The sequence below is a fragment of the Lepidochelys kempii genome, chromosome 5 (assembly GCF_965140285.1).
Source record: "Lepidochelys kempii isolate rLepKem1 chromosome 5, rLepKem1.hap1, whole genome shotgun sequence".
NCBI classification, from domain to species: Eukaryota; Metazoa; Chordata; order Testudines; family Cheloniidae; genus Lepidochelys; species Lepidochelys kempii.
In genome coordinates, this window is record NC_136384.1 from 128701753 (window position 1) to 128729248 (window position 27496).

General features: G+C 43.5%; 1 protein-coding gene across 3 annotated transcripts in view; it reads right to left on the reverse strand.

Annotated features, from left to right (window-relative positions):
• The window catches only part of DGKQ (diacylglycerol kinase theta), a 172718-nt gene that overhangs the window by 77498 nt on the left and 67724 nt on the right, over positions 1 to 27496 (reverse strand). For 2 of the 3 annotated variants that reach the window (XM_073345802.2, XM_073345804.2), the window contains exons 3-5: positions 7796 to 7895; positions 3661 to 3746; positions 1399 to 1524 (exon numbers count right to left, since the gene is read on the reverse strand). The exons of the other annotated variant lie outside the window; for it this stretch is intronic. In XM_073345802.2, coding sequence (XP_073201903.2) covers positions 1399 to 1524; positions 3661 to 3746; positions 7796 to 7895 — 312 coding nt within the window. The remainder of the gene's footprint in view (positions 1 to 1398; positions 1525 to 3660; positions 3747 to 7795; positions 7896 to 27496) is intronic. 3 annotated transcript variants of the gene reach the window in all.

The window sequence follows — 27496 nt, forward strand, 5'->3', positions numbered from 1 at the left end:
GCGGATTTGCTCGCCTTGGAGCTTCACGGCAGCCCTCAGCTTGGCCTTTTTTCTGAACCCACAGTCCAGGTTGACTCCTCCTGTGTCTGACCAGGAGTTGGGAGGATTTGGGGGGAACACGGGCCTACCCTCTACTCCGGGTTCCAGCCCAGGGCCCTGTGGAATGCAGCTGTCTAGAGTGCCTCCTGGAACAGCTGTGCAACAGCTGTGCAACAGCTACAACTCCCTGGGCTACTTCCCCATGGCCTCCTCCCAACACCTGCTTTATCCTCACCATAGGAACTTCCTCCTGGTGTCTGATAATGCTTGTGCACCTCAGTCCTCTAACAGTCCGTGTTCTCACTCTCAGCTCCTAGTGCCTCTTGCTCCCAGCTCCTCACATTCACACCACAAACTGAAGTGAGCTCCTTTTTAAAACCCAGGTGCCCTGATTAGCCTGCCTTAATTGATTCTAGCAGCTTCTTGATTGGCTGCAGGTGTTCTAATCAGCCTGTCTTAATTATCTCCAGAAGGTTCCTGATTGTTCTGGAACCTTCCCTGTTACCTTACCCAGGGAAAAGGGACCTACTCAGCCTGGGGCTAATATATCTGCCTTCTATTACACTCCTATAGCCATCTAGCCCGACCCTCTCACACTTTTTACAATTCACATCAATAATACAAGCACTAACTGGTAATATACCGAATGTGTGAGAACCACAAGACAAGAAATGGAATAGCAGCCGTGTACTGAACGAAGAAGCATCAGTTAACTATGCAGTGTTAGTACCCCCAAAGAATCCTGTTAAGACACAGCATTAAGAATTCCTTAATTTTATCCACTTATTTTAAAATTCCTCCACTTTGGAGACTAAAGGAAACAAATCCCAAACTTACTTTCGCTCTGATTTATTGAGTGTCATCTAACAAATGACTGACTTACGAGGAGAGGCTGAGGGAACTGGGATTGTTTAGTCTACAGAAGAGAAGAATGAGGGGAGATTTGATAACTGCTTTTAACTACCTGAAAGGTGGTTCCAAAGAGGATGGATCTGGACTATTCTCAGTGGTAGCGGATGACAGGACAAGGAGTAATGGTCTCAAGTTGCAGTGGGGGAGATTTAGGTTGGATATTAGGAAAAACTTTTTCACTAGGAGGGTGGTGAAAGACTGGAATGGGTTACCTAGGGAGGTGGTGGAATCTCCTTCCTTATAAGTTTTTAAGGTCAGGCTTGACAAAGCCCTGGCTGGGATGATTTAATTGGGGATCGGTCCTGCTTTGAGCAGGGGGTTGGACTAGATGACCTCCTGGAGGTCCCTTCCAACCCTGATATTCTATGACTTATTCATGGCCAGTTTTAAATATATAAAATTAACAAAGCTTTTATTTCCACAGTATGCCCAATGACGCTTACATACCAGAATGCCACACCACTCACACCTCATGCCAGACAGCACCTCTGAAGAACCACAGGTTTTCTTGCAGACCTCACAACGAGCACTGGACGAGAGATTTCCCTCCCTCCAATGATGATGATATGTATCCTGAGAAAATGGATCAATCGACTGTATTATGGTAAACACAACCAGGTCCCTACATTATTAATTTAAAATTAACCCTAAAGGCTTCAGGAAAAACATCACAGAACGTTGCACATATTTAATGTAATTAATATATACAATATTTAAGTATTTTCCTATTGAAATATGGAGTAAGCAAGTTTGCAGCAGGCCATTAAAATCCCACAGAAAATGAAGGAAAAAGAAGTCTCACTGGCCCGTTTTCCTGAGCATTGTAATGTTTAGCTCTGTAATAAATGCATCAACATAAGGAACAATATTTGGCACTTACATAGCACTTTCCATCTTCACTGCCCATTACAAATCTTAGTTTTCAAAATATTCAGAGAGATTAGAATTAGCATTTTACGGATTAAGATATTGAGCAGCAAACGTTAAACATTTTGCCTGAGACATAAGCAGCCAGCCTGAGGAATGGGTTTAGAGATCTCAGAAATGTGTGGCTTCTATAATAACTCTCTGTGTCCTTGGAGTGTGTCACGTTGCTCAAAAGCTCAAATGCAGAAAAACCACAGGAAAACGATAAAAGACAAAAACCTCACATCACTTGTGGGTAAACACTTTTCACAATTCACTTTATCACTCTGTGTCTGCCCTATCAGTCCTCATCCTCAAAGGAAACCTGCACAATCCTTTCAAAAGACGAGCCGGGAAGCTTAAATTCATAACTTTGCTGAACACTCAATATCATGGATTGAACAGAGACAGTGTAGTTATGACTTATTACAACAATCTGTAACCCACTAACAGTCCGCCCCCATCTTCCTTTCCTCCCCTGACTGCAGGGATGTTAACAGGCCGTTTCCCCTGGAGTGGTCCCTTGAAATATTTTTGTTAATAAATTTGTTAGTCTCTAAGGTGTAACAAGTACTCCTTGTTCTTTTTGAAATATGTGATCACTACTTACGCTAAACAATCTGTTCCACCTTGTATTTAGCTGTGACACTCGTGAGTACATTTCCCAGACCGGAAGAAGAGCTCTGTGTAAGCTCGAAAGCTTGTCTCTCTCACCAACAGATGTTGGTCCAATAAAGATATCACCTCACTCACCTTGTCTCTAATATCTTGAGGCCGACATGGCTACAACACTGCATACAGAAATATTAATTTTTATTTCATGTTCTACAAACAGTCCACAATGTATTATTCTTACACTAAAGTTATACACAGCAAATTACTTTGCATTTGATCTTTGGCACCTATAGCTACTACAATAACGTGCCCTTTCAAAATGCTTGGTCAGTCTTTAGTACGAGAGATAGAAGGCCAAAAATTTTAAAGAGTGGTGCTAAAAGCTACGGTACAACTAACACCACATTTAGGCCTGAATTTCAGAAGTGCTCAGCGTTCAGCAGTAACTCTCTACTTCCATGGAAGCTGCTGGTTGCTCGGCACTTCTGAAAATCAGGCCTCAATATCCACTTAACTACCAGAATTTTCAGCAGCCATCTTTTAAAGTTTTGGCCATGAAATCTGAGGTACAACAGGGAGAAGTGCAACAGCTATACAATCATTTTCCCCCTTCACAAAGAGGACACTACAATTTAGAAATGATGCATCAGTATGAAGGGCACATTGTATTTTGATGGTAATTCTATTCGTTCTGCCAACAGGCTTGTACTGTTTAGCATTACAGTTTCTCTAAAAAAGGTTCACATCATAAGAAGCAAAAAAAAAAAAAAAATACTCCGGAGAGAAGAGGGAATTTCCATTTCCCCATCACCAGAGCGGTCTTTTGTTTTTTAAATAAAGACCGAGATTTTCTGAACGCTCCTGGATATGTTCAACTTGAGCTCCACTGAGCATGTCTAAAATTCAGCAGCAACAACCTGCTCTCCATTGGACAAATGTCAGTAACACATTAGAAAACAAAAAGTAACATCAGTTCACAATAAAATCCAATAATATACAGGATGTATTTTTCTGTTCCTTATAGATAAGGAACATATCTACCAAACCCATGTCACTCACACAGTAAACCACACAACAGAAACTGGAGGAGGATGTTATTGCGGGAGGGAGGGGAATCAGGTTTGTTTTACATTGAAAGTAACTGATTGTACTTCATGCTCTGTTCTAGCCACACAAGTTAACACTCACATGATCCTGATGCCCATCTTGATGGCACTGACGACAATCGCTACAAGCAAATGGGACACAATCCGTATGCACGTGTAGTTCACACACTGAAAGTAAAAAAATTAAACAGGAAATGTCTAACATCCAGGTTTGTTTTACTTTTCCTATCTCCCCACATAGCATTTCTTATGCCTTTTACTGTTCAGCAAATACAAGACATTTATCTGTATTATGGTGTGTGTTATTCAATTTACTTTGCATTTAATTGATGCAACTATTATTTAACTGAAAAAGCAAGTATGTAGGAAGGCAAAACTAATTTTGCGCTTAAGTGATTTAATTATTTCTTCTAATAAAGTAAGATAAGAACAATTGGCTGGCTTATTATAAGGATGTCTATAGTCTGATTCAAAGAAACCAGTCCTCTTCCCTACCATAATCACCTCTCTCACCTTAAACTGGAAATTTTGCTTTAACAAAATGAGAAAGAGTTCAGGAGATCCCCATTAATAGGAAGGGCAACTTTCCCTATTTTCTATTGCTGAAAAATAACAAAGTCCTAAACACAGAAGAGTGATAGCCAGCCAAGACACACCCCAAACAAAAATTACACAGGGACAAATGGCCATGAACCTATTTGGAAGAAGAAGAAAAAGAAAAGAAAATTAGCTACAATCTAAGTTGTAAATAGAACTGTTCTTTAAAAGTGACTGTTCTGGGCGGACAGCAACATTTGTCTCTTCAAATAAATCAAGAACATGAATCTCAGGATTCCACCAAGCCTGCAAACCACCTCTTTCTGTAGCATTCAAGGAATCCATTGTTCCAACCACCTCACACAACTCTGACGAGTATTCCAGATCTGACACAGGAGGTCAGCCCCGCTGACAGCCATTAACAATGACAGTCATGCTTTTACGAGAATCATCAAGTTACCCATTCTGTAAGCTTAATTTTAAAAGTGCTCTATAAGTTGTAAGAAATAAAGTCAATAAGCACATTCTAGCTAATTATAGCCCTACACACTGCTGTGGATGTAATTCTCCATTGCACATAAGCAAAGACTGTCTTTGTTTAAATCTACGGGAGAAGCAATATTGTTTTTCTTTCCTGAAAAGAATCCTTCTGAAAACTGCTATAACAAGGTAGTAAGTATGAGATCCCTAAATAGATTAAATACTTCTTAACTTGACTACAAATCTACCCCAAAAATTACCTGGTAAAAAAAGATATTGTGCAGTTCCAGGGTTGTTATTTGTCAACTATTTTTAAAAAAAAATACACATTTGATAAGGAAAATGTTGACAGTTTTGTAAATTCAACCTGGGCTTAGAGACAAGCTGAGTTCTTTCCAGCCACACATCCAGTAATAAAGTTTCTGCAAACCAAATAATGATTTCAGCGAGGTTACACAAGAGTAGCTGATTGGAGCGTAGCAACAATTCTGCTGTTGGTACACTTGGTAGAGTACAATCTGCAGCTCACGCAGCAAAGCTATGTTGGCTCTGCAGTACTAATAGGAGTAAAAGCTGGAACGCGCATTGCAGTTTGGATATGGATATTGGATATACCTCCAAATACCGAAAAGAATGAATTTGTTGAGTAGGATGGGGACAGTTTAGAGACAGCCACTTTCCTAAAAGAAATGGTCTTTAAAAAGCAAGATGTGCTAAATGTGTCAACTTCAGCCCAGGAGCTTAGGGTCAGAACTGAGCAGTCTTTATGGGCTCTTTCATAAAGCATACTTTGATTGTTTAGTTTACAACTGAAGGACAGTATCTGCAGAAAGGTAGAGGAACTGGTCTATCAAATACAAAGTCATCAAATCAAAACTCATCTCAAGCTCTAAGTGCCCCTCTGTCAACATTTCCATTTCTTTGAACTAGTCAATATGAAGACCATCAAAAGAGAACACAAGTTTTATCACCCAATTAAAAAGAGTATTTAAAACTAACTTTATAAAGCTTTTTTCTGATCCCTGATGCTGCTTACAAGGGTCTTCAGAATGGGCCCAAGACTATCCAACATAACTCCAGGTTCATCCCTATTGCCTCCATGCATGCTCAAACCTATTGTCTCTTCAGTTTCAGCTCTCCTGCCATGCATACAGGGGAACACTAGAGCAGGGATAAAATTTTCAGCAGTGCCTTACCAACTGCCAATGACTTCCATTTTTGAAATGGACATGTCATTCATGAACGGCACAGCCATGCGGGAGTTAGGCAGGTTGCCCCAAACAAGTGCCAATGAAGCCTTCAGACCAACATGTATTATGTTACTGATTACGTTATGATTATAATTATGTTATGATTACTGGTTCTGTGGATGAAGGGAAAGCAGTGGATGTATTGTTTCTTGACTTTAGCAAAGCTTTTGACACGGTCTCCCATAGTATTCTTGTCAGCAAGTTAAGGAAGTATGGGCTGGATGAATGCACTATAAGGTGGGTAGAAAGCTGGCTAAATTGTCGGGCTCAACGGGTAGTGATCAATGGCTCCATGTCTAGTTGGCAGCCGGTATCAAGTGGAGTGCCCCAAGGGTCGGTCCTGGGGCCGGTTTTATTCAATATCTTCATAAATGATCTGGAGGATGGTGTGGATTGCACTCTCAGCAAATTTGCGGATGATACTAAACTGGGAGGAGTGGTAGATACGCTGGAGGGGAGGGATAGGATACAGAAGGACCTAGACCAATTGGAAGATTGGGCCAAAAGGAATCTGATGAGGTTCAATAAGGATAAGTGCAGGGTCCTGCACTTAGGACGGAAGAACCCAATGCACAGCTACAGACTAGGGACCGAATGGCTAGGCAGCAGTTCTGCAGAAAAGGACCTAGGGGTGACAGTGGACGAGAAGCTGGATATGAGTCAGCAGTGTGCCCTTGTTGCCAAGAAGGCCAATGGCATTTTGGGATGTATAAGTAGGGGCATAGCAAGCAGATCGAGGGACGTGATCGTTCCCCTCTATTCGACATTGGTGAGGCCTCATCTGGAATACTGTGTCCAGTTTTGGGCCCCACACTTCAAGAAGGATGTGGATAAATTGGAGAGAGTCCAGCGAAGGGCAACAAAAATGATTAGGGGACTGGAACACATGAGTTATGAGGAGAGGCTGAGGGAGCTGGGATTGTTTAGCCTGCAGAAGAGAAGAATGAGGGGGGATTTGATAGCTGCTTTCAACTACCTGAAAGGGGGTTCCAAAGAGGATGGCTCTAGACTGTTCTCAAGGGTAGCAGATGACAGAACAAGGAGTAATGGTCTCAAGTTGCAGTGGGGGAGGTTTAGTTTGGATATTAGGAAAAACTTTTTCACTAAGAGGGTGGTGAAACACTGGAATGCGTTACCTAGGGAGGTGGTAGAATCTCCTTCCTTAGAGGTTTTTAAGGTCAGGCTTGACAAAGCCCTGGCTGGGATGATTTAACTGGGAATTGGTCCTGCTTCGAGCAGGGGGTTGGACTAGATGACCTTCTGGGGTCCCTTCCAACCCTGATATTCTATGATTCTATGATTCTATGTTTACGGCACTTTTTACAGAAAAGCTACTTTGGAACATTTTTAGAGTACAATTATTTTTACTGATACTATTTTCATGTCCCTTTAGGTGCCCTAACTACCATCAACAGACAGTGACAGAGAAGTGAGAATATGTTAAAAGCAGTCTAAAATAGCTTTTCTGTCAAAATTGTTGGTATTTATTTAAGTCCCAGTATTTCAAAAGCCTTCAGGGATAGGTGTTTGTGCTACACACTAACAGAAAGCTCAGAATCACATTTCTCCAAGGGGAGGAGGCTTGCTTTTGGGCCTGTCACTGACCCGCAGCAGCATCAACAATAATTCAAGGACCAGAGTAAAATCAGGGGATGGAATCCACATTTGGTGAAGAGACTTATGTCTGCATGTATTTTTGTTCCTTGTTTTTAAGGTAACTGTTTGAAGGTGCTTGGTAGTTTGCAATGTTGGTTCAGACACAAAGATTATTGGACAGAACACAAATGAAGCAGTCCAGAGAACTAATTAAGTAGAGTTTATCTCATGAATGCAAAAAGAAAGGAATTTATGTCAGGGTTATCATTAGCATATATTATATATCTTTAGATATACACATATATCTATTTTTATATGACACACATGACTGTGCATATACACATTTTAAATTACCTTCACATCGAAAAGCAAGGGACTCTAACTGCTTTCTGCATACGGTGCAAAACTTTTTTTTGTAATGTCCCGGAGGTCCAAAACAATGTGCAACTGGAACCTGTCAATGAAAATATACAGGGTAAATCTTTAACAATCACTGTCAATGACTATTAAGAAGAATTCTAAATCATTGAAAGTTCCTTTATATACTATATGCTGCAATACATGACTTTATACTATGTGCACACACAGAAGTGAGGAGAAACACAAATTGAAAACAAATACACTAGTTTTATTATAAACACCCAGGCATCTTGAAATTTAAAAAGTGAAACAAGAAAAGGGTGGCACTCATGATGTTTTATTATTGAAATAGCACCCGAAGGCTCCAATTATTATCAGGGTCCCACACAGAGACATGGTCCTTGCCCTTAAGAGTATTTGAACAGACAAGACGAACACAAACAATATACAAGAAAAATGCCAAAAGATGCATATATATCCAGTGAATAATCATTTTTAAAATTAAAGATTTTCTTCCACCCCACTATGCTCCATGTCTTTTGGCCCATCTCAGTCCCATTGCCAAAGAAGGCCATGTCTACACTACGAAAGTACTCCAATTTTACAGAAGTTGATTTTTGGGAACAGATTGTATAAAGTCGAGTGCATGCGCCCACACTAAGCACAGTAATTCAACGGTGTGCATCCACAGTACTGTGGCAAGTGTCAACGTTCTGAGCAGTACACTGGGGGTAGCTATCCCACAGTTCCCGGAGTCCCCGCTGCTCATTGGAATTCTGGGCTGATCTCCCAATGCCTGATGGGGCCAAAAGTTTGTCACAGGTGGTTCTGGGTAAATGTCGTCAGTCAACCCTCCCTCCCTCCGTGAAAGCACAGCAGACAATCGTTTCGCGCCCTTTTCCCTGGATTGCCCAAGCAGACGCCATAGCACAGTAAGCATGGAGCCCGTTCAGCTCACTGCAGCAGTTATGACCATTGTAAACACCCCGTGCATTATCGTGCAGTTTATGCAGAACCAGCACCTGAAAAACCAGGCGAGGAGGCGACGGAAGCACGGTGATGAGGACATGAACACAGATTTCTCTAAAACCACGGTCCCCAGCAATTTGGAGATCATGGTACTACTGGGACAGGCTCATGCTGTGGAATGCCGATTCTGGGCCCGGGAAACAAGCACAGAGTGGTGGGACCGCATAGTGTTTCAGGTTTGGGATGATTCCCAGTGGGTTCGAAACTTTCACATGCGTAAGGGCACTTTCATGGAACTTTGTGACTTGCTTTCCCCTGCCCTGAAGCGCAAGAATACCAAGATGAGACCAGCCCCCACAGTTCACAAGCGAGTGGCAATAGCCCTGTGGAAGCTTGCAACGCCAGACAGCTACCAGTCAGCCGGTAATCAATTTGGAGTGGGCATATCTACTGTGGGGGTTGCTGTGATGCAAGTAGCCAATGCAATCATTGAGCTGCTGCTACCAAAGGTAGTGACTCTGGGAAATGTGCAGGTCATACTAGATGGCTTTGCTGCAATGGGATTCCCTAACTATGGTGGGTCTATAGACGAAACCCATATCCCTATCTTGGGACCGGACCACCAGCGCAGCCAGTACATAAACCACAAGGGATACTTTTCAGTGGTGCTGCAAGCACTGGTGGATCACAAGGGACGTTTCACCAACTTCAACGTGGGATGGACAGGAAAGGTTCACGACGCTCGCGTCTTCAGGAACTCTGGTCTGTTTAAATGGCTGCAGGAAGGGATTTACTTCCAAGACCAGAAAATAACCGTTGGGGATGTTGAAATGCCTATAGTTATCCTTGGGGACCCAGCCTACTGCTTAATGTCCTGGCTCATGAAGCCGTATACAGGCACCCTGGACAGTAGTTAGGAACTGTTCAACTATAGGCTGAGCAAGTGCAGAATGGTGGTAGAGTGTGCATTTGGAAGTTTAAAAGGTCGCTGGCACAGTTTACTGGCTCGCTCAGACCTCAGCAAAACCAATATTCCCATTGTTATTGCTGCTTGCTGTGTGCTCCACAATCTCTGAGAGAGTAAAGGGGAGACATTTATGGCGGGGTGGGAGATAGATGCAAATCGCCTGGCTGCTGAATACGCGCAGCCAGACACCAGGGCGGTTAGAAGAGCACAGCAGGAAGTGCTGCGCATCAGAGAAGCTTTGAAAACCAGTTTCATGACTGGTCAGGGTACTGTATGACACTTCTGTTTGTTTCTCCTTGATCAAAACCCACCCCCCCTTTGTTGTCTCTAAATTCCCTGTAAGCCACCCACTCTCCCCATTTCGATCAAAGCTTGCTTGCAAAGGAAATAAAGTCACTATCGTTTAAAAAACATGTATTCTTTATTAATTGATTATAAAAATAGGGAGATAACTCACAAGGTAGCCCGGGTAGGGTGTGGGAGGAGGGAAGGAAAAGGCCACTTTAAAACTTCTTGAATGACAGCCTTCTGTTGTTTGGGCTGTCCACTGGGGTGGAGTGGTTGTGTGCCCGGAGCCTTCTCCCCCCTCCCCCCGGTGTTCTTGGGCATCTGGGTGAGGAGGCTATTGAACCTGGGGAGGAGAGAGTGCGGTTAAACAGGGGTTGCAGCAGCAGTCTGTGATCCTGCTGCCGTTCATGAACCTCCACCAGACGCCAGAGCATGTCTGTTTGATCCCGCAGTAGCCACAGCGTTGCCTCATGCCTCCTCCGATCTTCCTGCCACCACCTCTCCTCACGTTCATCAGCCACTTTCCTGTACTCTGCTACTGTGTCCCTTCACACATTCTGCTGAGCTCTGTCAGTGCCGGACGACTGCATGAGCTCAGAGAACTTTTCATCACGTGTACGTTTTTTTTGCCACCTTATATGAGATAGCCTTTGGGAGGAAGGAGGGAGGCTTGAAACATTTGCAGCTGTTGGAGGAAAAAAAGGGAGTGAAGTATTTTAAAAGACACATTTTACAGAACAATGGCTATACTCTTTCATGGTGAACAACACTATTCACATTACATAGCACATGTGATTTTGGTACACGGTCACATTTTGCATCTTATATTGAGTGCCTGTGGCTTTGGTGTTAGAGATCACAAACGCAGTGCCAGGCAACAGAATTCGGCTTGCAGGCAGCCATGGTAAGCTATAGTCTTTCGGCTTCTGCAACCTTCATAACAGCAGCGCCCTCCTCTCCCATACCAAGCAAAGCACGTTGAGTTGGCCATTTAGTGCTGCAGTTTTCCTATTAACATGCAGCAGCAGAAACCAAACTAACCCCTCCCTCAATTCTCTGGGATGATCGCTTTACCCCTCCCCCCACCGCATGGCTGGTATCAGGGAAGATGCCTGCTAGCCAAATGCGAACAGCTCAGCACCAGTGGGCCCCCCCCGCACACACACACGCACACACACACACACACACACACACACACACAACATGGTTAACTGCAGGGAGGATTTCTTTTCAGCCACAGGCAAACAGCCCAGTAGGAACAGGCACCTCTGAATGTCTCCTTAATTAAATTCCCCTATTTTAACAAGGTTACCATGAAAGATATCACTCTTCTGAGGATAACAGAGAGATAAAGAATGGATGTTGCTTGAATGCCAGCAAACATCAGGACCAAACACTGCCAGGCTTTGTCATGCAATGATACCAGATTACTTGCTACTAGCATGGCGTGGTAAAGTGTCCTACCATGGAGAAACAGAATAAGGCTGCTCTCCCCAGAAACCTTCTGCAAAGGCTTTTAGAGTACCTCCAGGAGAGCTTCATGGAGATGTCCCTGGCAGAGTTCCGCTCCATCCCCAGACACATTAGCAGACTTTTCCAGTAGCTGTACTGGCCACGAATCCATCCCAAGTCCTCAGGGCTACTTAATCATTAAAAAATGCTTGCTTTTATAACATGTCTTATATTTTAAAAGGTACACTCACCAGAGGTCCCTTCTCCGGCTTCGTTGGGTTGGGAGGGTATTTCAGTCAGGGTGATAAAAAAGATCCTGGCTGTCGGGGAGAACAATGCGCTGTGTGCTCTCCTCAAGCTTCTCCTCCTCATCTTCCCCGTCCGCAAAATCCTCAGGCATGGTGGAGAGTACCCCATCATTGGAGTCCACGGACAGGGGTAGTGGTGGCGGCCCCCCCTAGAATTGCATGCAGCTCAGCGTAGAAGCGGCATGTCTGGGGCTCTGTCCTGGAGCATCCGTTTGATTCTTTGGTTTTCTGGTACACTTGTCTGAGCTCCTTAAGTTTCACGCGGCACTGTGTTGCGTCCCTGCTGTAGCCTCTGTCCCTCATGGCCTCAGAGATTTTTTTGAAATGTTTTGGCATTTCGTCTTTTGGAACATAGTTCTGATAGCACGGATTCTTCTCCCCATACAGCGATCAGAACCAGTACCTCCCATTCGGTCCATGCTGGAGCTCTTTTTCGATTCTAGGACTGCATGGTCACCTGTGCTGATGAGCTCTGCATGGTCACCTGTGCTGATGAGCTCGCCTGGCCAAACAGGAAATGAGATTCAAAAGCACAGGCTTTTCCTGTACACCTGGCCAGTGCATCCGAGTTCAGAGTGCTGTCCAGAGCAGTCACAATGGTGCACTGTGGGATAGCTCCCGGAGGCCAATACCTTCGAATTGCATCCACACTAACTCTAATTCGAAACGGCAATGTCGATTTCAGCACTAATCCCCTTGTTGGGGAGGAGTACAGAAATCGGTTTTAAGAGCCCTTTATGTAGAAAAAAATGGTTTTGTTGTGTGGACCGGTGCAGGGTTAATTCGATTTAACGCTGCTAAAGCCAAAATAAACTCATAGCGTAGATCAGGCTGAACTGACCAAGGGTGTCCTCTCCACATGGCCCTCCCAAGGCACAAACTGACAATTACCCAAAAGAACAACTTAACCTTGCAAAGCCTGGACAGCAAAGACACCCATGCCAAACTGCAGCAGTTACAACAATAGCCTGAATATCCCTTATTACAGCGAGGTGGAAGATGACCAGATTGTGTAAATTACTGTGCTGAATCACAAGGATGGATGTATTAGTATTATTGCGACACTGGGAGCCAAATCTGTGGCTTGGCTCAAAGAGGAATTGCTCATCTTCCCAATGGACAGTGGTATCTCAAGATTCTGTTGCTATGGACAGCACTAACAGGTTTAACAAAACATTTTTAGTGCCGCTATACTCTTCTCATAAAGTAATGCAACAAAAATCTAATGATTTCTCTCACATATTGATGATTGCTGCTAGATTGGGAAGTGCAGGACCAATGGAAAAAAGCACATGTGGAATTCCATCTTCCAATACAGTACGAAAAATGCCCCAACTTAGAGTCTTTTAACACTACATCTCCCTATTTATAACACAGCCTGGATCTAGTAACAACAACTACAGCTGAATCTTTGGACTGGATCTTTCTTCAGGTGCAATGATGCTTCCAAAAAACCAACAACAGACAGGAATAAGAACATAAGAACGGTGATACTGGGTCAGACAAAAGGTCCATCTAGCCCAGTATTCTGTCTTCCAACAGTAGCCAATCCCAGGTGCCCCAGAGGGAATGAACAGAACAGGTAATCATCAAGTGACCCATCCCCTGTCTCCCATTTCCAGCTTCTGGCAAACAGAGGGTAGGGACTTCATCCCTGCCCATCCTGGCTAATATCCATTGATGGACCTATCCTCCATGGATTTATCTAATTCTTTTTTGAACACTGTTATAGTCTTGGTCTTCACAACATCCTCTGGCAAGGAGTTTCACAGGTTGATTGTGCATTGTGGGAAGAAATACTTCCTTTTGTTTGTTTTAAACCTGCTGCCTATTAATTTCATTTGGTGACCCCTAATTCTTGTGTTATGAGAAGGAGTAAATAACACTTCCTTATTTACTTTCTCCACACCAGTCATGATGTCATAGACCTCAATCATATCCCTTCCAAGCTGAAAAGTCCCAGTCTTATTAATCTCTCCTCATATGGAAGCTATTCCATACCCCTTATAATTTTTATGCCTTTTTCTGAGCCTTTTCCAATTCCAAAATATCTTTTCTGAGATGGGGTGACCACATCTGCACACAGAATTCAAGATGTGGGCGTACCATGGATTTATATAGAGGCAATATGATATTTTCTGTTTTATTATCTATCCCTTTCCTATTTAAGGATTCCCAACATTCTGTTAGCTTTTTTGACTCCCGCTGCACACTGAGTGGATGTTTTCAGAGAACTAACCACATTGACTCCAAGATCTCTTTCTTGAGTGCTCCAGCTAATTTAGACCCCATCATTTTATATGTATAGTTGGGATTATGTTTTCCAATGTGCTTTACTTTGCATTTATCAACACTGAATTTCATCTGCCGTTGTGTTGCCCAGTCACCCAGTTTTGTGAGAGCCTTTTGTAACTCCTCACAGTCTGCTTGGGACTTAACTATCTTGAGTAGTTTCGTATCATCTGTAAATTTTGCCAACTTTACCCCTTTTTCCAGATCATTTCTGAATATGTTGAACGGTACTTGTCCCAGTACAGATCCCTGTGGGACACCACTATTTATGAATGAAAAGTAAAACCATGAAATGGAAAATTTTAAAGGATTATTTATGTATTTAATCCACACCCAAGACACACTAGTATTTGAAGTAGCATATTCCTGTCACATTAGTACACTCATACAATAAGCCAGAAGTACAAATGTCTCTTTTAGACTTTAGAATTCAAATGACTGGTGTCACAAAGTTCAGGTATAATTTAGGTTAACTGCATTTTAAAATTTCAAATTTACAATTTTATATTACACAGTCTGCCTCTTGAATGGAGTAATCCACGTACCCTTCATGACAAGCTACGACATCACATCATTTATCATCATCTATGGCTCCATGACAATTAGCCTTGTCACATTTCTGATAAGAACTATCTGAAGTACATTTGGAACAACATTTCACTACAATATTGCATAATAAAAATCATTTCCAGTAAAAATGTGTTAACAGCAGCTTTTAGATGATACTTGAGATCACACAAATACCACATTTCCATTCTCACTCAAGCAGACAATCCCACAGAATTATTTAGCAGGATCTGACTGTTCCTTGAGTATTAGGATTTTCCTGTATTTGCTAGCAGCATCTGAAATTGATCAGAATCACATCATCCAGTCAGCTTCTAAAGGAAGCTCTAGTATACCAGAACACAGGCATGATTATGCTAAGCAATTCTATTCCGGAAATGTTCATGACAAAGTAAATGAAACAAAGGTTTGTCAGTCGCAGGATGGGGAAAGAGATCCCAGGTGACTGGATGGGTGCAGAATGATGGGACAGAGACTGACACATAAATGAAACAAGGGATAGTGAAATGAAAAACTAAAAGTAAATTTTTTTTTTTTAAATTGGCTGAGCAGATTCCTAACATGAATTGTTGATCTACTAATCTGAATTAATTCTGATGGACAAAAGGGGGAAAGAAGATGATGATGAAAGGATTCCCTCCCTAAAGGCAAAAATACAACTAAAACACTGTACTTAAACATATTCCCAGGTATATTAAAATAGGAAAACATTAACGCTAAAGTTATAACCACAGACGCATAAATGTCAATATAATTCCCATGGCAAACATAACTCACAGCCCTGCGTATATGCACTAGTTTTTAAATTTTCTATTAAGACATAAAATGGCACTTTGGTCAAGTTACATTGATTCCTATAAATATACATATATACACTATAATTTAAAGTTTCCTAATATGCATGTGTAACATCTCAACCACAAGACTGTATTCACATTAGAGCTGGTCAAAAATTTTCAGACGGAACACTTTTCTGACAGAAAGTGTTGATTTGACGGAAGCCAAATGTTCTGTAGCAAAAGAGAATCATAGAAATGTTGGGCTGGAAGGGACCTCAGGAGGTCATCTAGTCCAGCCCCCTGTGCTGAGGAAGGACCAAGTAAACCTAGACCATCCCTGACAAGTGTTTGTCCAGCCTGTTCTTAAAAACCTCCAATTATGTGATTCCACAACCTCCCTTGGAAGCTTGTTCCAGAGCTTAACTATCCTTAGAGTTAGGAAGTGTAATAGATAGTGTTAAGTCTCCCTTTGCTGCAGATTAGGCCCATCACTTCTCGTCCTCACTTCAGGACAATCCCTTACCATGGAAGGTCTGGTGATGAGTTTGTAGTCCAAGTCCTGAAATAGTACTCATTTTGAAATGAGATTAAGTAGCTGTATTAATATTGTGCATTAAAAGCACGTGAGATGGCTTACATGGTCACAAAGAGTTGTAATTTCTTGGTTCTCATCAATTACTGAGCTCCTTTTGCAGTCCGATGACACTAAAATCAATCTGTACAGAACGATATAGAAACTTTATCCAAGAAATGCCATTAAAAATGTCTAAGTGCCAATATAGTACTGACCAAACATCTATTGACACAAAGGACAGTGTTAGTGCTTATTTCAATTTATACCCTGAAATGCCCTTGAATACCCAGTTCACTTATGAAGAGAGTATTCCCTAATTCTTCATTTCAGCATTTTGTTTCCAGCCATAACTCATGAAGACATCTGAGCACTGCCCTTTGGATACGGTCTTGCTGTATTACTTACTATATCATATAGAAATGTAGTGTACAGTATAAACAAACTGCTTTTACCATCATCAAATGGCTCTGCTTTCAATAATCTTCAAAGGCCTTTTGTTGCCACCACTATAAACACTATCCTTTACAATGATTAAACTTATTTTCTTCTACATTTATAGATTTACTGACCATGGCACTTCTAAATTATGTTAAAAATTCTTCCTATCAGGTGGCTTAGATGCAGAATACTGTTCAGAAAGTGAAATCAAGAGTATTGTGTACATAGAAACATTAACAGGTATTTGTGGTACGGGGATGACTATTCTGTTTTCAGCTATCTATAGCAGCTGTACTTGCCTTTTCTAATTCTGCTAGGGATTTTCCAATTCTCTTAACCTTTGCTCTACAGATAAGCTCCCAACAATGCCACGCATAATTGCTTCTGGCCCACAAAACACTCACAAAAGTATATACCCAGTCAAAAGACTTAAGGCTTTGAAAGCATTCTCCCTGGGAGAACAATGTGTTATTGGAATGTTTGCTTTTAAAAAATTAACATTACATTAGACTGTAAGCTCTTCAGGGCAGGGCAATTCAGTGCCGTGAAACTGGGGACAGGAAAAATCAAAAAATCTTTCCACTTGTTTGCAAAGCACTTGACACAATGGGGCCCTATTCCGGTTTGGTGCCATGGGGAGCTGCTATGATACACTATTAAATAATGAAAAAACAAAGTATGTTCAGAAGTCTGAAAATTCTCAGCTAACATTCGAACAACTGATTTACCATGGTTGCCGTAATCCAAACCACTATCTGCTTTCAAAACAGACTTCCGTTAGCTGCCACATGAAGAAAGTTAATTCTGCCTTCCTATGTATATTTATTCCACAGGTATGGAATTTGCTTGAGTGATATCGAGGGACTTTCTTCCTGAAGGAAAGGCCATCTGGCCTCACTCTTGTTTAAGGAACTTGGTTTTCACCTGTGAGTGCTGAAAGTCATCGCATCATCATGACAGCCAGTCCTCAGCCCGCCAGCAGGGAGATCTAATTACCAGCACCACAAAAACATGCAAGATCCTGTATTGTAGTCCCTTCTCTTGTGTTATCTTCTGCCATGTGATTTCTTTCTTTCTTCCTAGCCTATCTCACTCCTGGCTTTTCACTGAATCCTGAAGTCAACTATACTGCAGTCATCCAAGCCTGCCTTGTCTAAGGAGAAAGGATCCAACCAGATGACAGCCCTGACAGGATCATAACTAACCAGAGTCAAAGCAGCAGGTGTCTTGGTCGACTAGCCAGCCAAAGCATCCACTCGTAATAACCAGAGATCCAGTGTTCCAGAAATATCGGCCAAAGCCATATTTCACCCATCTTTTCTACCCTGTCTCTCCTCCACCTTTAGTCTGCCTTCTTATTAAGAACAGGATAAGTAGATGCCCTTCACATCAGGACAGAGTAAAATTAACCTTTGCCTTTTCTTCAAATAAAGGCTGTTCTGAAAATAAGAGACTGATAGTTTGACACCAAAAGGAGAGAGACTTTGATAAGGTTTAACTAAGTCTGTTTTGCATAACCACTCAACCACAGTTTCAATATAAATGCTTGTTTTAATTTCATGTTCTTTCTCATGTTTAATCAATAAACTTTCAATATGAATGAATACTTTTGGATGTTTGCTCAGTAACTGAGTAAAACCAAGGGCTCTGTTTAAAAATAACCCTGAACCCACCTATTGCTATTTAATGTTGGACAGTGAAAGAGTTCATGAACACCTTTAACTCTTTAGGCCTTTAAGATCATTATCAACACAACATGTCTTTAACAGAGGGAAAGGACTTTGAAATATTACATATATGCAGAGTGGATGAATCAACATTACTTGAAATAATCTTAATCTTCAGAATTTTCCTGACTTTTAAAGGGCTTGATCTCATAACAAAAACAAAAAAACCTAACAACCGGCAGAAGTCTACTTTTTCCAACTTCTCCTCCACCGTGCAATTTCTTCTTTCAGACAATTTCTCATTTGTTATAGCAAGGGCACTACCAAATTCACATCTGTGAAAAATGCGTCACGAACTGTGAAATCTGGTCTTTTGAGTACTTTTACCCTATACTATATAGATTTATTTCTCAAACTGGGGGTCCTGACGCAAAAGAGGGTTATGGGGGGGTTTGGAAAGTTATTTTTGGGGGGTTGCGGTATTGCTACCCTTACTTCTGTGCTGACTTCAGAGCTGGGTGGCCGGACAGTGGCAACTGCTGGCCAAGCGCCCAGCTCTGAAGGCAGCGCCCTGCCAGCAGCAGCACAGAAGTAAAGGTGGCAATACCAGACCATACCATCCTTACTTCTGCCCTGCTGTGAGCTGGGTAGGACTCCTACAGTTATGACACTGTGAATTTTCAGATTTAAATAGCTGAAATCATGAAATTTATTATTTTTTAAAACCTATGACCGTGAAATTGACCAATATGGACTGTGAATTTGGTAGGGCCCTAGTTAAAGAGTTTTATTTTTCACCCCAGGATTAGTTACCTTTATAGTCCCTTGTGAAAGATCTGAAGGTCTTTTGAACAGCCAAATAAGTCACTTCAGCTGCTTCTCCTTTATCCACTATTTTGTTGAGATGCTCAATAAAATTCTAGTTTACTGTTAGGGTACAAAATACCTGAACAAGATCTCGATCACATCATGCTCAACTAGGTGTTTTAGAATGGTCTTTAATTAATACTTCAACCAATATACCTGATAATGAAGTAACACTCACTGGTCTAATTCCCAGAATAATCCCCTAGTGCCCTTTTTAAAAAATAGGTAAGTTTGCTATCCTCCAGTCTAGAAGCTGATTTTAATACATGATATCTTTACATATTTAAACAGATTAGCCACAGGAATGGAAGACGTCTAAATCCCCAGGACTCCTTTGAAAATCATAACACACTCACTCCCAGTTTCTTCAGAACTCTTGGATGAATGCAGTCCAGTCCCTGCGACTATCTGAAGAAGAGCTCTGTGTAGCATGAAAGCTTGTCTCTTTTACCAAAAGAAATTGGTCCAATGTGGTCCAATAAAAGATATTACCTCACCCACCTTGTCTCTTTGCTATTCAATTTATTATTAAATCTCAATTCATCATTTTATTCCAGTATTTCTTATTTTGACATTTCAGTCTCTGTTAGTGCCTCATCTGGAAAGACTAAAAGTCTGGAGTAGATGTCAAGTCCACATCCTATGTGTGGGAGATTATTTCAGAGAAATAACGTAGCTTCTCTACAACATTCACATCTGCCTTGATTGCTCCCTTGATACTGTGGTTGTCCAGGGGACACCTTCCTGCTTCTAATATACCTCAAGAATTCCCTGGGTTTTGATTTTTTTTTTAATTTTTTTTATTTTGGTATTTTTCAGTTTTCTCTCCAAATTTTCTTTGCTTTCCTTACATTTTACCAGCCACCACTGTTGTTTTCTAGTGACTTCACTTGGTCTGGATTTTTATTTTTTGAAAAGTAGGTTTAGTTTGAATAACCTCTAATCTTGTATTTTAACTATACTGGGTTTTAGCTTGCCTTCCTGCTTTCTTTTTGGTTAGGAGTTCATGCACCTTCTGTGACTGCTATTTATTTGTTTTTATAAATTGGTCTAAAGAACACAAGTAGTCTCTATGCTGAGTAACAATGCTAATTTCACCACTTTATTGGGACAAGAAGAATGAGAGTTAAAAGCAATTTCTGGTAAAAAGTCCAAAGTCTTTCACATACAACTTTTGTAATCAAGCAAGTATCTCTGTTAGAATTAACATTACAAAGGGGAGGGAACATATCAGAGGACCGGAAACAGATTAACACAGTTCAAATTAGCTAATATAGCCAATACCCAAAATTTCTATTGTGGCTGATGCAAGGGAAGCAGTATGAATCTGTACATTACTTCACTGTATCAGAAGCAAATGTATTCCTACAGCTGACCCAATTTGTCTGACATGTGTCATACACAACAACAGATTAGATCCACTGTTGGTGGCAGTTCTCAAGGGCAGCCTTGCAATTGGAAAGCTTATTGTCAATTTCATGCAGTCTGAATACACAGGTCCCCTTAGGCCCTAGGGTACTTCTGTAGAAGAAAACTTTTTTGTATGAGTCATACTTCTACTTGGAAGAGTTTTCTGCTGTCAAGACCTGCTGGAGACTGTTCCTTTTTGCAACATCAAAAGCAAACCTGATAACTGAGAATAAAAGAAAAGGAGTACTTGTGGCACCTTAGACACTAGCATATGCTCAAATAAATTGGTTAGTCTCTAAGGTGCCAAAAGTACTCCTTTTCTTTTTGCGAATAGACTAACACGGCTGCTACTCTGAAACCTGAGAATAAAAGGACACCTCACCTTTATTACCACTATGGAAATCAATGCTTTTATGGATCCTATTAAGGGAAGAAAATACAAAAACAAGAATAGAAAATGAAATGACAACCTTCCCCTATATCAGGGGTCAGCAACCTTTCAGAAGTGGTGTGCCAAGTCTTCATTTATTCACTGTAATTTAAGTTTCGTGTGCCAGTAATACATTTTAACGTTTTTAGAAGGTCTCTCTCTCTAAGTCTGTATTATATAACTAAACTATTGTTCTATGTAAAGTAAAAAAGGTTTTTAAAATGTTTAAGAAGCTTCATTTAAAATTAAATTAAAATGCAGATCTTATCAGTTTAGTGTGATCCTTGCCCTTGCTTTTCCTTACTGGAGTTTTCCAATGTCCCCAGGCAGGCAGCGGGCTGAGTGAGGCTGGCGGACAGGACCCCAGCTGGCAAGGGGCCGGTGGCCGGAACCCCAGAACGGAAGCGAGTTGAGTGGGGCCAGCAGCTGGTATACCAGGCCGGCAGCAGGCTGAGATGGGCAAGCGGAACCCCAGACTGGCAGTGGGCTGAGCGGGGCCGGCAGCCAGGACTCCGGCTGGCAAGGGTACAGCAGACAGAACCCCAGGGCAGCAGCAGAGTGCCACTGAAAATCAGCTTGCCATAGGTTGTTGACCTCTGATCTATACTATTTCTGAATGTGAAAGATTGTGGATTCAAAGCTAGTATGTTAATTCTCTTGACAGGCTATAGCTTATATCAAGTTTACAAGAGTTTAGATGGAGTGTTCTCCTGCCTAGAGAGGACGGACATGGGGGCTTGAAGGAGGAGATGAAGAATTTGGAGCAGCAAAAACATTTAGAACATTCAAAAAATTGTATCGGTTTAAGTTTCCTGTGCTTATAATGTAAGAAAAAAAGTGCACTGTGCCCGGCTTTGTTGGTAGCTCAACAATTAGTCACATCATATCTCCCACCCTTTTGTGAGGCTCCAGGCAATTGTCCTGGGGGAACAATGCAGCTCACAAAACCCAGGAGGAACCGCAAGAGATCTACAGGCAGATCTTCTCAGTCAAGGGGGCACATCTGTCAAACAAAACAACCTTCCAGACAAGACTGGATTAGTCTGGAGCCTGATCACTTCAAGGATATGCTGCAAGACCCCCTTGGCTTGAACAAAACTTTCACACTATAGCCAAAGAAACAAACAGGGGAGGAGCAGAAACAACAGAGTCAAAAACTTGTACACCCAAGTATACCCAGGAAAAGGAGAAGAGCAGAAATCTCATGAAGTCCACTACAGGGGACCTCACCTTGCAGTCCTAATTTTCCAGAGAAGCACTTAGGCAGTACAACAATTGGCACTAGATGAAGTCCTCAGACTGATGCATCTTGAACATGATTGTTACATGTTCAAGTTTACGGAAAAAAAATAGTATTTAAAAAAAATAAAAAGTTTAGTGTTGGTATTTTAACCTACATATTTGCTAATCTTCAAATGATTGACTAAAATTAAATAACTTTCAATTAAAATTTTAAATAAATTAATAATTAAGTAGCGTGGCTAATTGCCGGCACTACTTTGATGGGTCTCACGCTTTCTCTTCTTGGGGAGGGTTCAGGGCACCATTTCTCGCCCCTGAACTGGGGTATTAACTGCCCCACTAGTGTCCTAGAGGAGGGGAGTGGAGAGGGAGGGACCCAGGCCCACCCTCTGTTCTGGGTCCCAGCCCAGGGGCTCTAGGGATAGCAGTAAACCTCTTGAACTAGCGGTTCCTTCCCCTGGGCTACTTCCCTCTCCTGCCCTTCAGCTTGTGGGGCTTCCTCCCTCCCTCTGCACATACCAGGTGTCCCTTTACCTAGGATCTTGGTCTTCTTAGCCCACTGCAGCACTTCTCTAAACTCTCCTCTGCTTCCCTCCAAACTGCTCCTTAAATCTGCAAATGCTCCTTCTGCCACATCAGTCCACTCTACTATCTCGGCGCCGCGAGCCTTTATTAAATCCATCAATGGCCCTGCTTTTGTGGCAAAATGAGGGATGAATCTCCAATAGTATCCTACTATCCCTAGAAATGCTCGGACCTGCTTTTTGCAGACTGGTCGAGGTCAACCTTGTATTGCCTCCACTTTGTTCCATTGGGGTTTCACCTAACCTCTCCCTACTACATACCTGAGGTATCTGGCCTCAGCTAGTCCTATCACACATTTGAGAGGGTTGGCAGTGAGGCCGGCCTTCTGCAGGACGTCTAGCACCGCTTCTACTTTTCCGAGGTGTGTTTCCCAGTCAGGGCTATGGATGACTATGTCATCTAGATAGGCGGCGGCATACTTGGCGTGGGGTCACAGCTATTTGTCCATAAGTCGTTGGAAAGTTGCAGGGGCCCCATGGAGTCCGAAAGGGAGAACAGTGTATTGGAACAGGCCATCGGGTGTAGAGAAGGCAGTCTATTCCTTGGCATTCTCAGCCAGGGGAATTTGCCAATATCCTTTGGTCAGGTCTAGAGTGGTTAGGTATCGGGCCTTGCCTAACTGATCAACTAGCTCGTCAATGCGTGGTATCGGATAGGCATTGAATTGGGATACTTCATTCTACTTCCGGAAGTCATTGCAAAACCTCAGGTGCCGTCAGTCTTGGGGACTAGGACGATAGGGCTGGACCACTGGCTGTGGGATTCTTCAATAACCCCGAGTTCCAGCATCTTCTTCACTTCTGTCCTAATTTCTTCCCTTTTAGCTTCCGGTATTCGGTACGGTCTTATCGTCACCCTTACTCCGGGACTGGTGACAATATGATGTTGGACCAGTGTTGTACGGCCCGGCTGTGTACAGAACACGTCCTGGAGCATATCAATGACCTCTGTTCGTTGTTCTGGAGTTAACTCAGAAGGTATCTTCACCTGCACCTGTGGGTCATCTGTCTGGGGTGGAGCTCCCCGAATGACCAGGCATGTCTCTCGGTCACGCCAGGGCTTCAGTAAGTTGATGTGGTAGATTTGCTCTGGCCTTCGGCAGTCTGGTTGTCTGACCTTATAGTCCACCTCCCCAATGGCTTCCACTATCTCATATGGTCCATGCCAGCTGTCTAGGAGTTCGCTTTCTGCTGTTGGTACTAGCACCATTACCCGTTCCCCCGGCTGAGATCTCCGTACTTTTGCCCGACGGTTGTAATATGTCCACTGGGCCTCTTCTGCTTTTTCCAAATGTTCTCATACTATAGGAGTTACTCGAGTTATTCGCTCTCTCATCCGTGTCACGTGCTCAGTGACATTCTTTCCTGGGTTGGGTTGTTCTTCCCAATCTTCCTTGGCAATATCTAATATTCCACGAGGGTGGCGTCCGTATAGTAGTTCAAAGGGAGAGAAACCGGTGGACGCCTGGGGGACTTCCCATATAGCAAACATTAGATACAGTAGAAGGGTACCCCAGTCTTTTCCATCCTGTGCTACCACCTTCCGGATCGTACTTTTAAGGGTACAGTTAAACCACTCAGCCAGTCCATCTGTTTGTGGGTGGTAGACTGAGGTCTGTATGGCCTGGATGCGGAGTAGGGTACACAAGTCTTTCATTAATTTTGACATGAACGGGGTTCCTTGGTCTGTCAGGATCTCCTTAGGGATGCCCACTCTGGCAAAAACCTGGAGTAGTTCTTTTGCTACTGCCTTGGATGTGGGGTTTCTTAAAGGAATGGCTTCTGGATACCACGTGGCATAGTCAAGTTTCGGTGGCCCCGTGCCAATCTTTCCAGTGGGCCCACTATGTCCATTGCTATCCTCTCGAAAGGGACTTCAATAATAGGCAAAGGTACTAATGGGGTCCGCAAGTGAGGTCGGAGGCTATGCAACTGGCATTCAGGGCAGGAGGCACAACAGCGCTGGACCTCTGCACGTATTCCTGGCCAATAAAATCTTCTTACGACTCTATCCAGTGTCTTGTCTATTCCTAGATGTCCCCCAAATAGATGGACTGTGAGCTAACTCTAGTACTGCCCTTGTGTGTTTCCGTGGGACTAAGAGTTGTTCTACTTCTTCCCCTCGTATTTGCGCTATCCTGTACAACAGACTGCGTCTGAGCACATAATATGGCCTTGGGCCTTTGGTCTTTCCTTCCACGGGTACGCCATTTACCTCCACTACCTCCTCCCTCACATTCGCATATAGCCAGTCATTGGCTTGGTCCTGCCCGAAATTCTCACATGCAGTACCAATCTGACCTAATTCCAGGGGGCCTGTTTCTACTCCGCCCCCTGGGTTGCCCCTACTTGGGCTAGGAACCGCCTCCGAGTCCTCACTGACCTGAATTATCTCCTGGCCTCCTGAACAGGTTCGCCTACCAACAAGGGAGGTTTTCTGGTTCTCTGCTAGAATCCTGGTCCCTATTCTTTTATCTGCCCTCCTTTCTCGCCTAGATTTTTGGGGTTTTCCAGGGGATGAGAATAACTCCAGGGCAAATTCGGCAAACATTGGGGTGAGGCTATCTGTAGGTGCCCCCGTCTCAACCCGGGCGTTGCTACCCTCCTCTGGCTCTACTGGGGGGAGTAAGCGCTCAAACCCAGGGAAGTCCCTACAAATTAAGACAGGGTAGGGGAGCCTGGGAACCACCCTGCAGTCACCCTGGTAGTATTCCCCTGGATCTCAATCCGTACCGGGATTGTGGGGTAGAAATTTACAGTGCCATGAACGCACGTTACCCCTGTGTTTTTGGCCCAGGTTAGTTGGTCTTGCCCCACCAACTTCCCCGAGACCAGCGTGACAGCACTCCCGCAATCTACTAATGCTATGGTTTCAATTCCATTCATTTTTCTGATCTTGTATACCCACGCAAGGTCATTGCAACCCTTATCAGGCCAATTAGGCCACATTGCTCCCTGTGATCCCCCAGATTACATTGCATAGGCTCTTTCCTGTTGGGGCACTGGGCTGCTATATGCCCCAATTCCCCACACTCATAACACCACCCCCTTATTCCAGTTGCCGCCCTCTGCCTGGGGCTATTTGGCCAACCCCCCCAGCACTCTCTTCCCAAACCCCCAGGTTCCTTCTTAGCCTCGGGCCATTCCTCAGTGTATTTCCTCCCAGTTATGGTTCTCCTGGAGTTCTCGACAGTCCGGGGCCTTGGGTTTGGGACTTGCTTCCTGGTTTGCCGTGTCTCACCCTCTGGGCTCTGGAACAGTTCACGGGCTGCCAGCTGTCTTTCCACAAGGGAGACCAACTCATCATAGGTGGAGGGGTCATTCTGGCCAACCCAAGCCCGGAGGCCTGGTGGTAGCCCCCTCATATACCGGTCCAGTACCAGGAGTTCCATCATCTTCTCAGAGCTGAGGGCCTCAAGGCGCAGCCATTTCCGGGTCAGGTGGATCAGATCAAACAATTGCGATCGGGGTGTCTTGTCCTCCGTATACTGCCACTCATAGAACCTCTGGGCTCGCAAAGCCATCATTACTCCAGCTCTGGCCAGGATCTCTGCCTTCAGCTGGGGGTAATCTGCTGCAGTCTCCACGGCCATATCATAGTAGACCTTCTGGGCCTCCCCACACAGGAACGGGGCGAGGATACCAGATCACTGATCTCGGGGCCAGGCCTCCCACAGGGCTGCTCTTTCAAAAGCCAGGAGGTATGCCTCCACATCATCCTCCCGTGTCATTTTCTGTAGGCAGTGGCTGGCCCATATGGTCCAGGTCCCGTCATAGTTGCAGTTCAGCTCTATAAGGGTCTTCTTCTGGTTCACCAGCTCTTGCAGCAGGGCTTGGTCCTGGGCAGCCTGACTCATCAACAGACGATTAGTCTCCTGCTGCATCCGAGTCGCCTCCTGTTAGGCGGTTGCTTGGACCCAGGTAGCCTCCTGCTGGGCTGCGGTGGCTTGTATTAGGCCCTTGACCATGTCGTCCATCTTAGGAATGGGAAGGTTTTGGCTAACCCTGGTTTAAGTCCCCAGCGCGTAGATCCCACTGCTAACACCACGTGTGGCAAATTGCTGGCACTACTATGATGGGTCTCGAGCTCTCTCTTCTTGGGTAGGGTTCAGGGCACCATTTCTCGCCCCTGAACTGGGGTATTAATTGCCCCACTAGTGTCCTAGAGGAGGGGAGTGGAGAGGGAGAGACCCAGGCCTGCCCTCTACTCTGGGTCCCAGCCCAGGGGCCCTAGGGATAGCGGTAAACCGCTTGAACTAGCGGTTCCTTCCCTTGGGCTACTTCCCTCTCCTGCCCTTCAGCTTGTGGGGCTTCCTGCCCTCCCTCTGCACAAACCAGGTGTCCCTTTACCTAGGGTCTTGGTCTTCTTAGCCCACCGCAGCACTTCTCCAAACTCTCCTCTGCTTCCCTCCAAACTGCTCTCTGCTCCAACACCAATCCACTCTGCTTCAACTCCTTCAAACTGCTCTCTGCTCCAACACCCATCCACTCTGTTTCAACTCCTCCCCTTCTGATTGAAGCAGGAGGGTTTTTATCAGGTGACTCGGTTCAGATGCTCTAATTGGCTTCAGGTGCTTTAATTAATCCATAGCAAACTTTCTTCCCTCTATACGGAATAAGGCTCCCTTCTAACACTCTCCTGCTGCCCTCTGGCAATGCTGTATCACAGTAGTAATATTAATAAGTTGATAATTTAACTTTCAACTAAGAATTAACTTTATTTGTTACAGAATAATTAAATTCACAATCATAAGCCCACAACAGAAGTTTTGACTGTTGTTACAACCTACAACACGAGACCTTCCATCAACACGTATTGCTAAAATTGACACAAATGAAAAATCTCCTAACTGAAAACCTG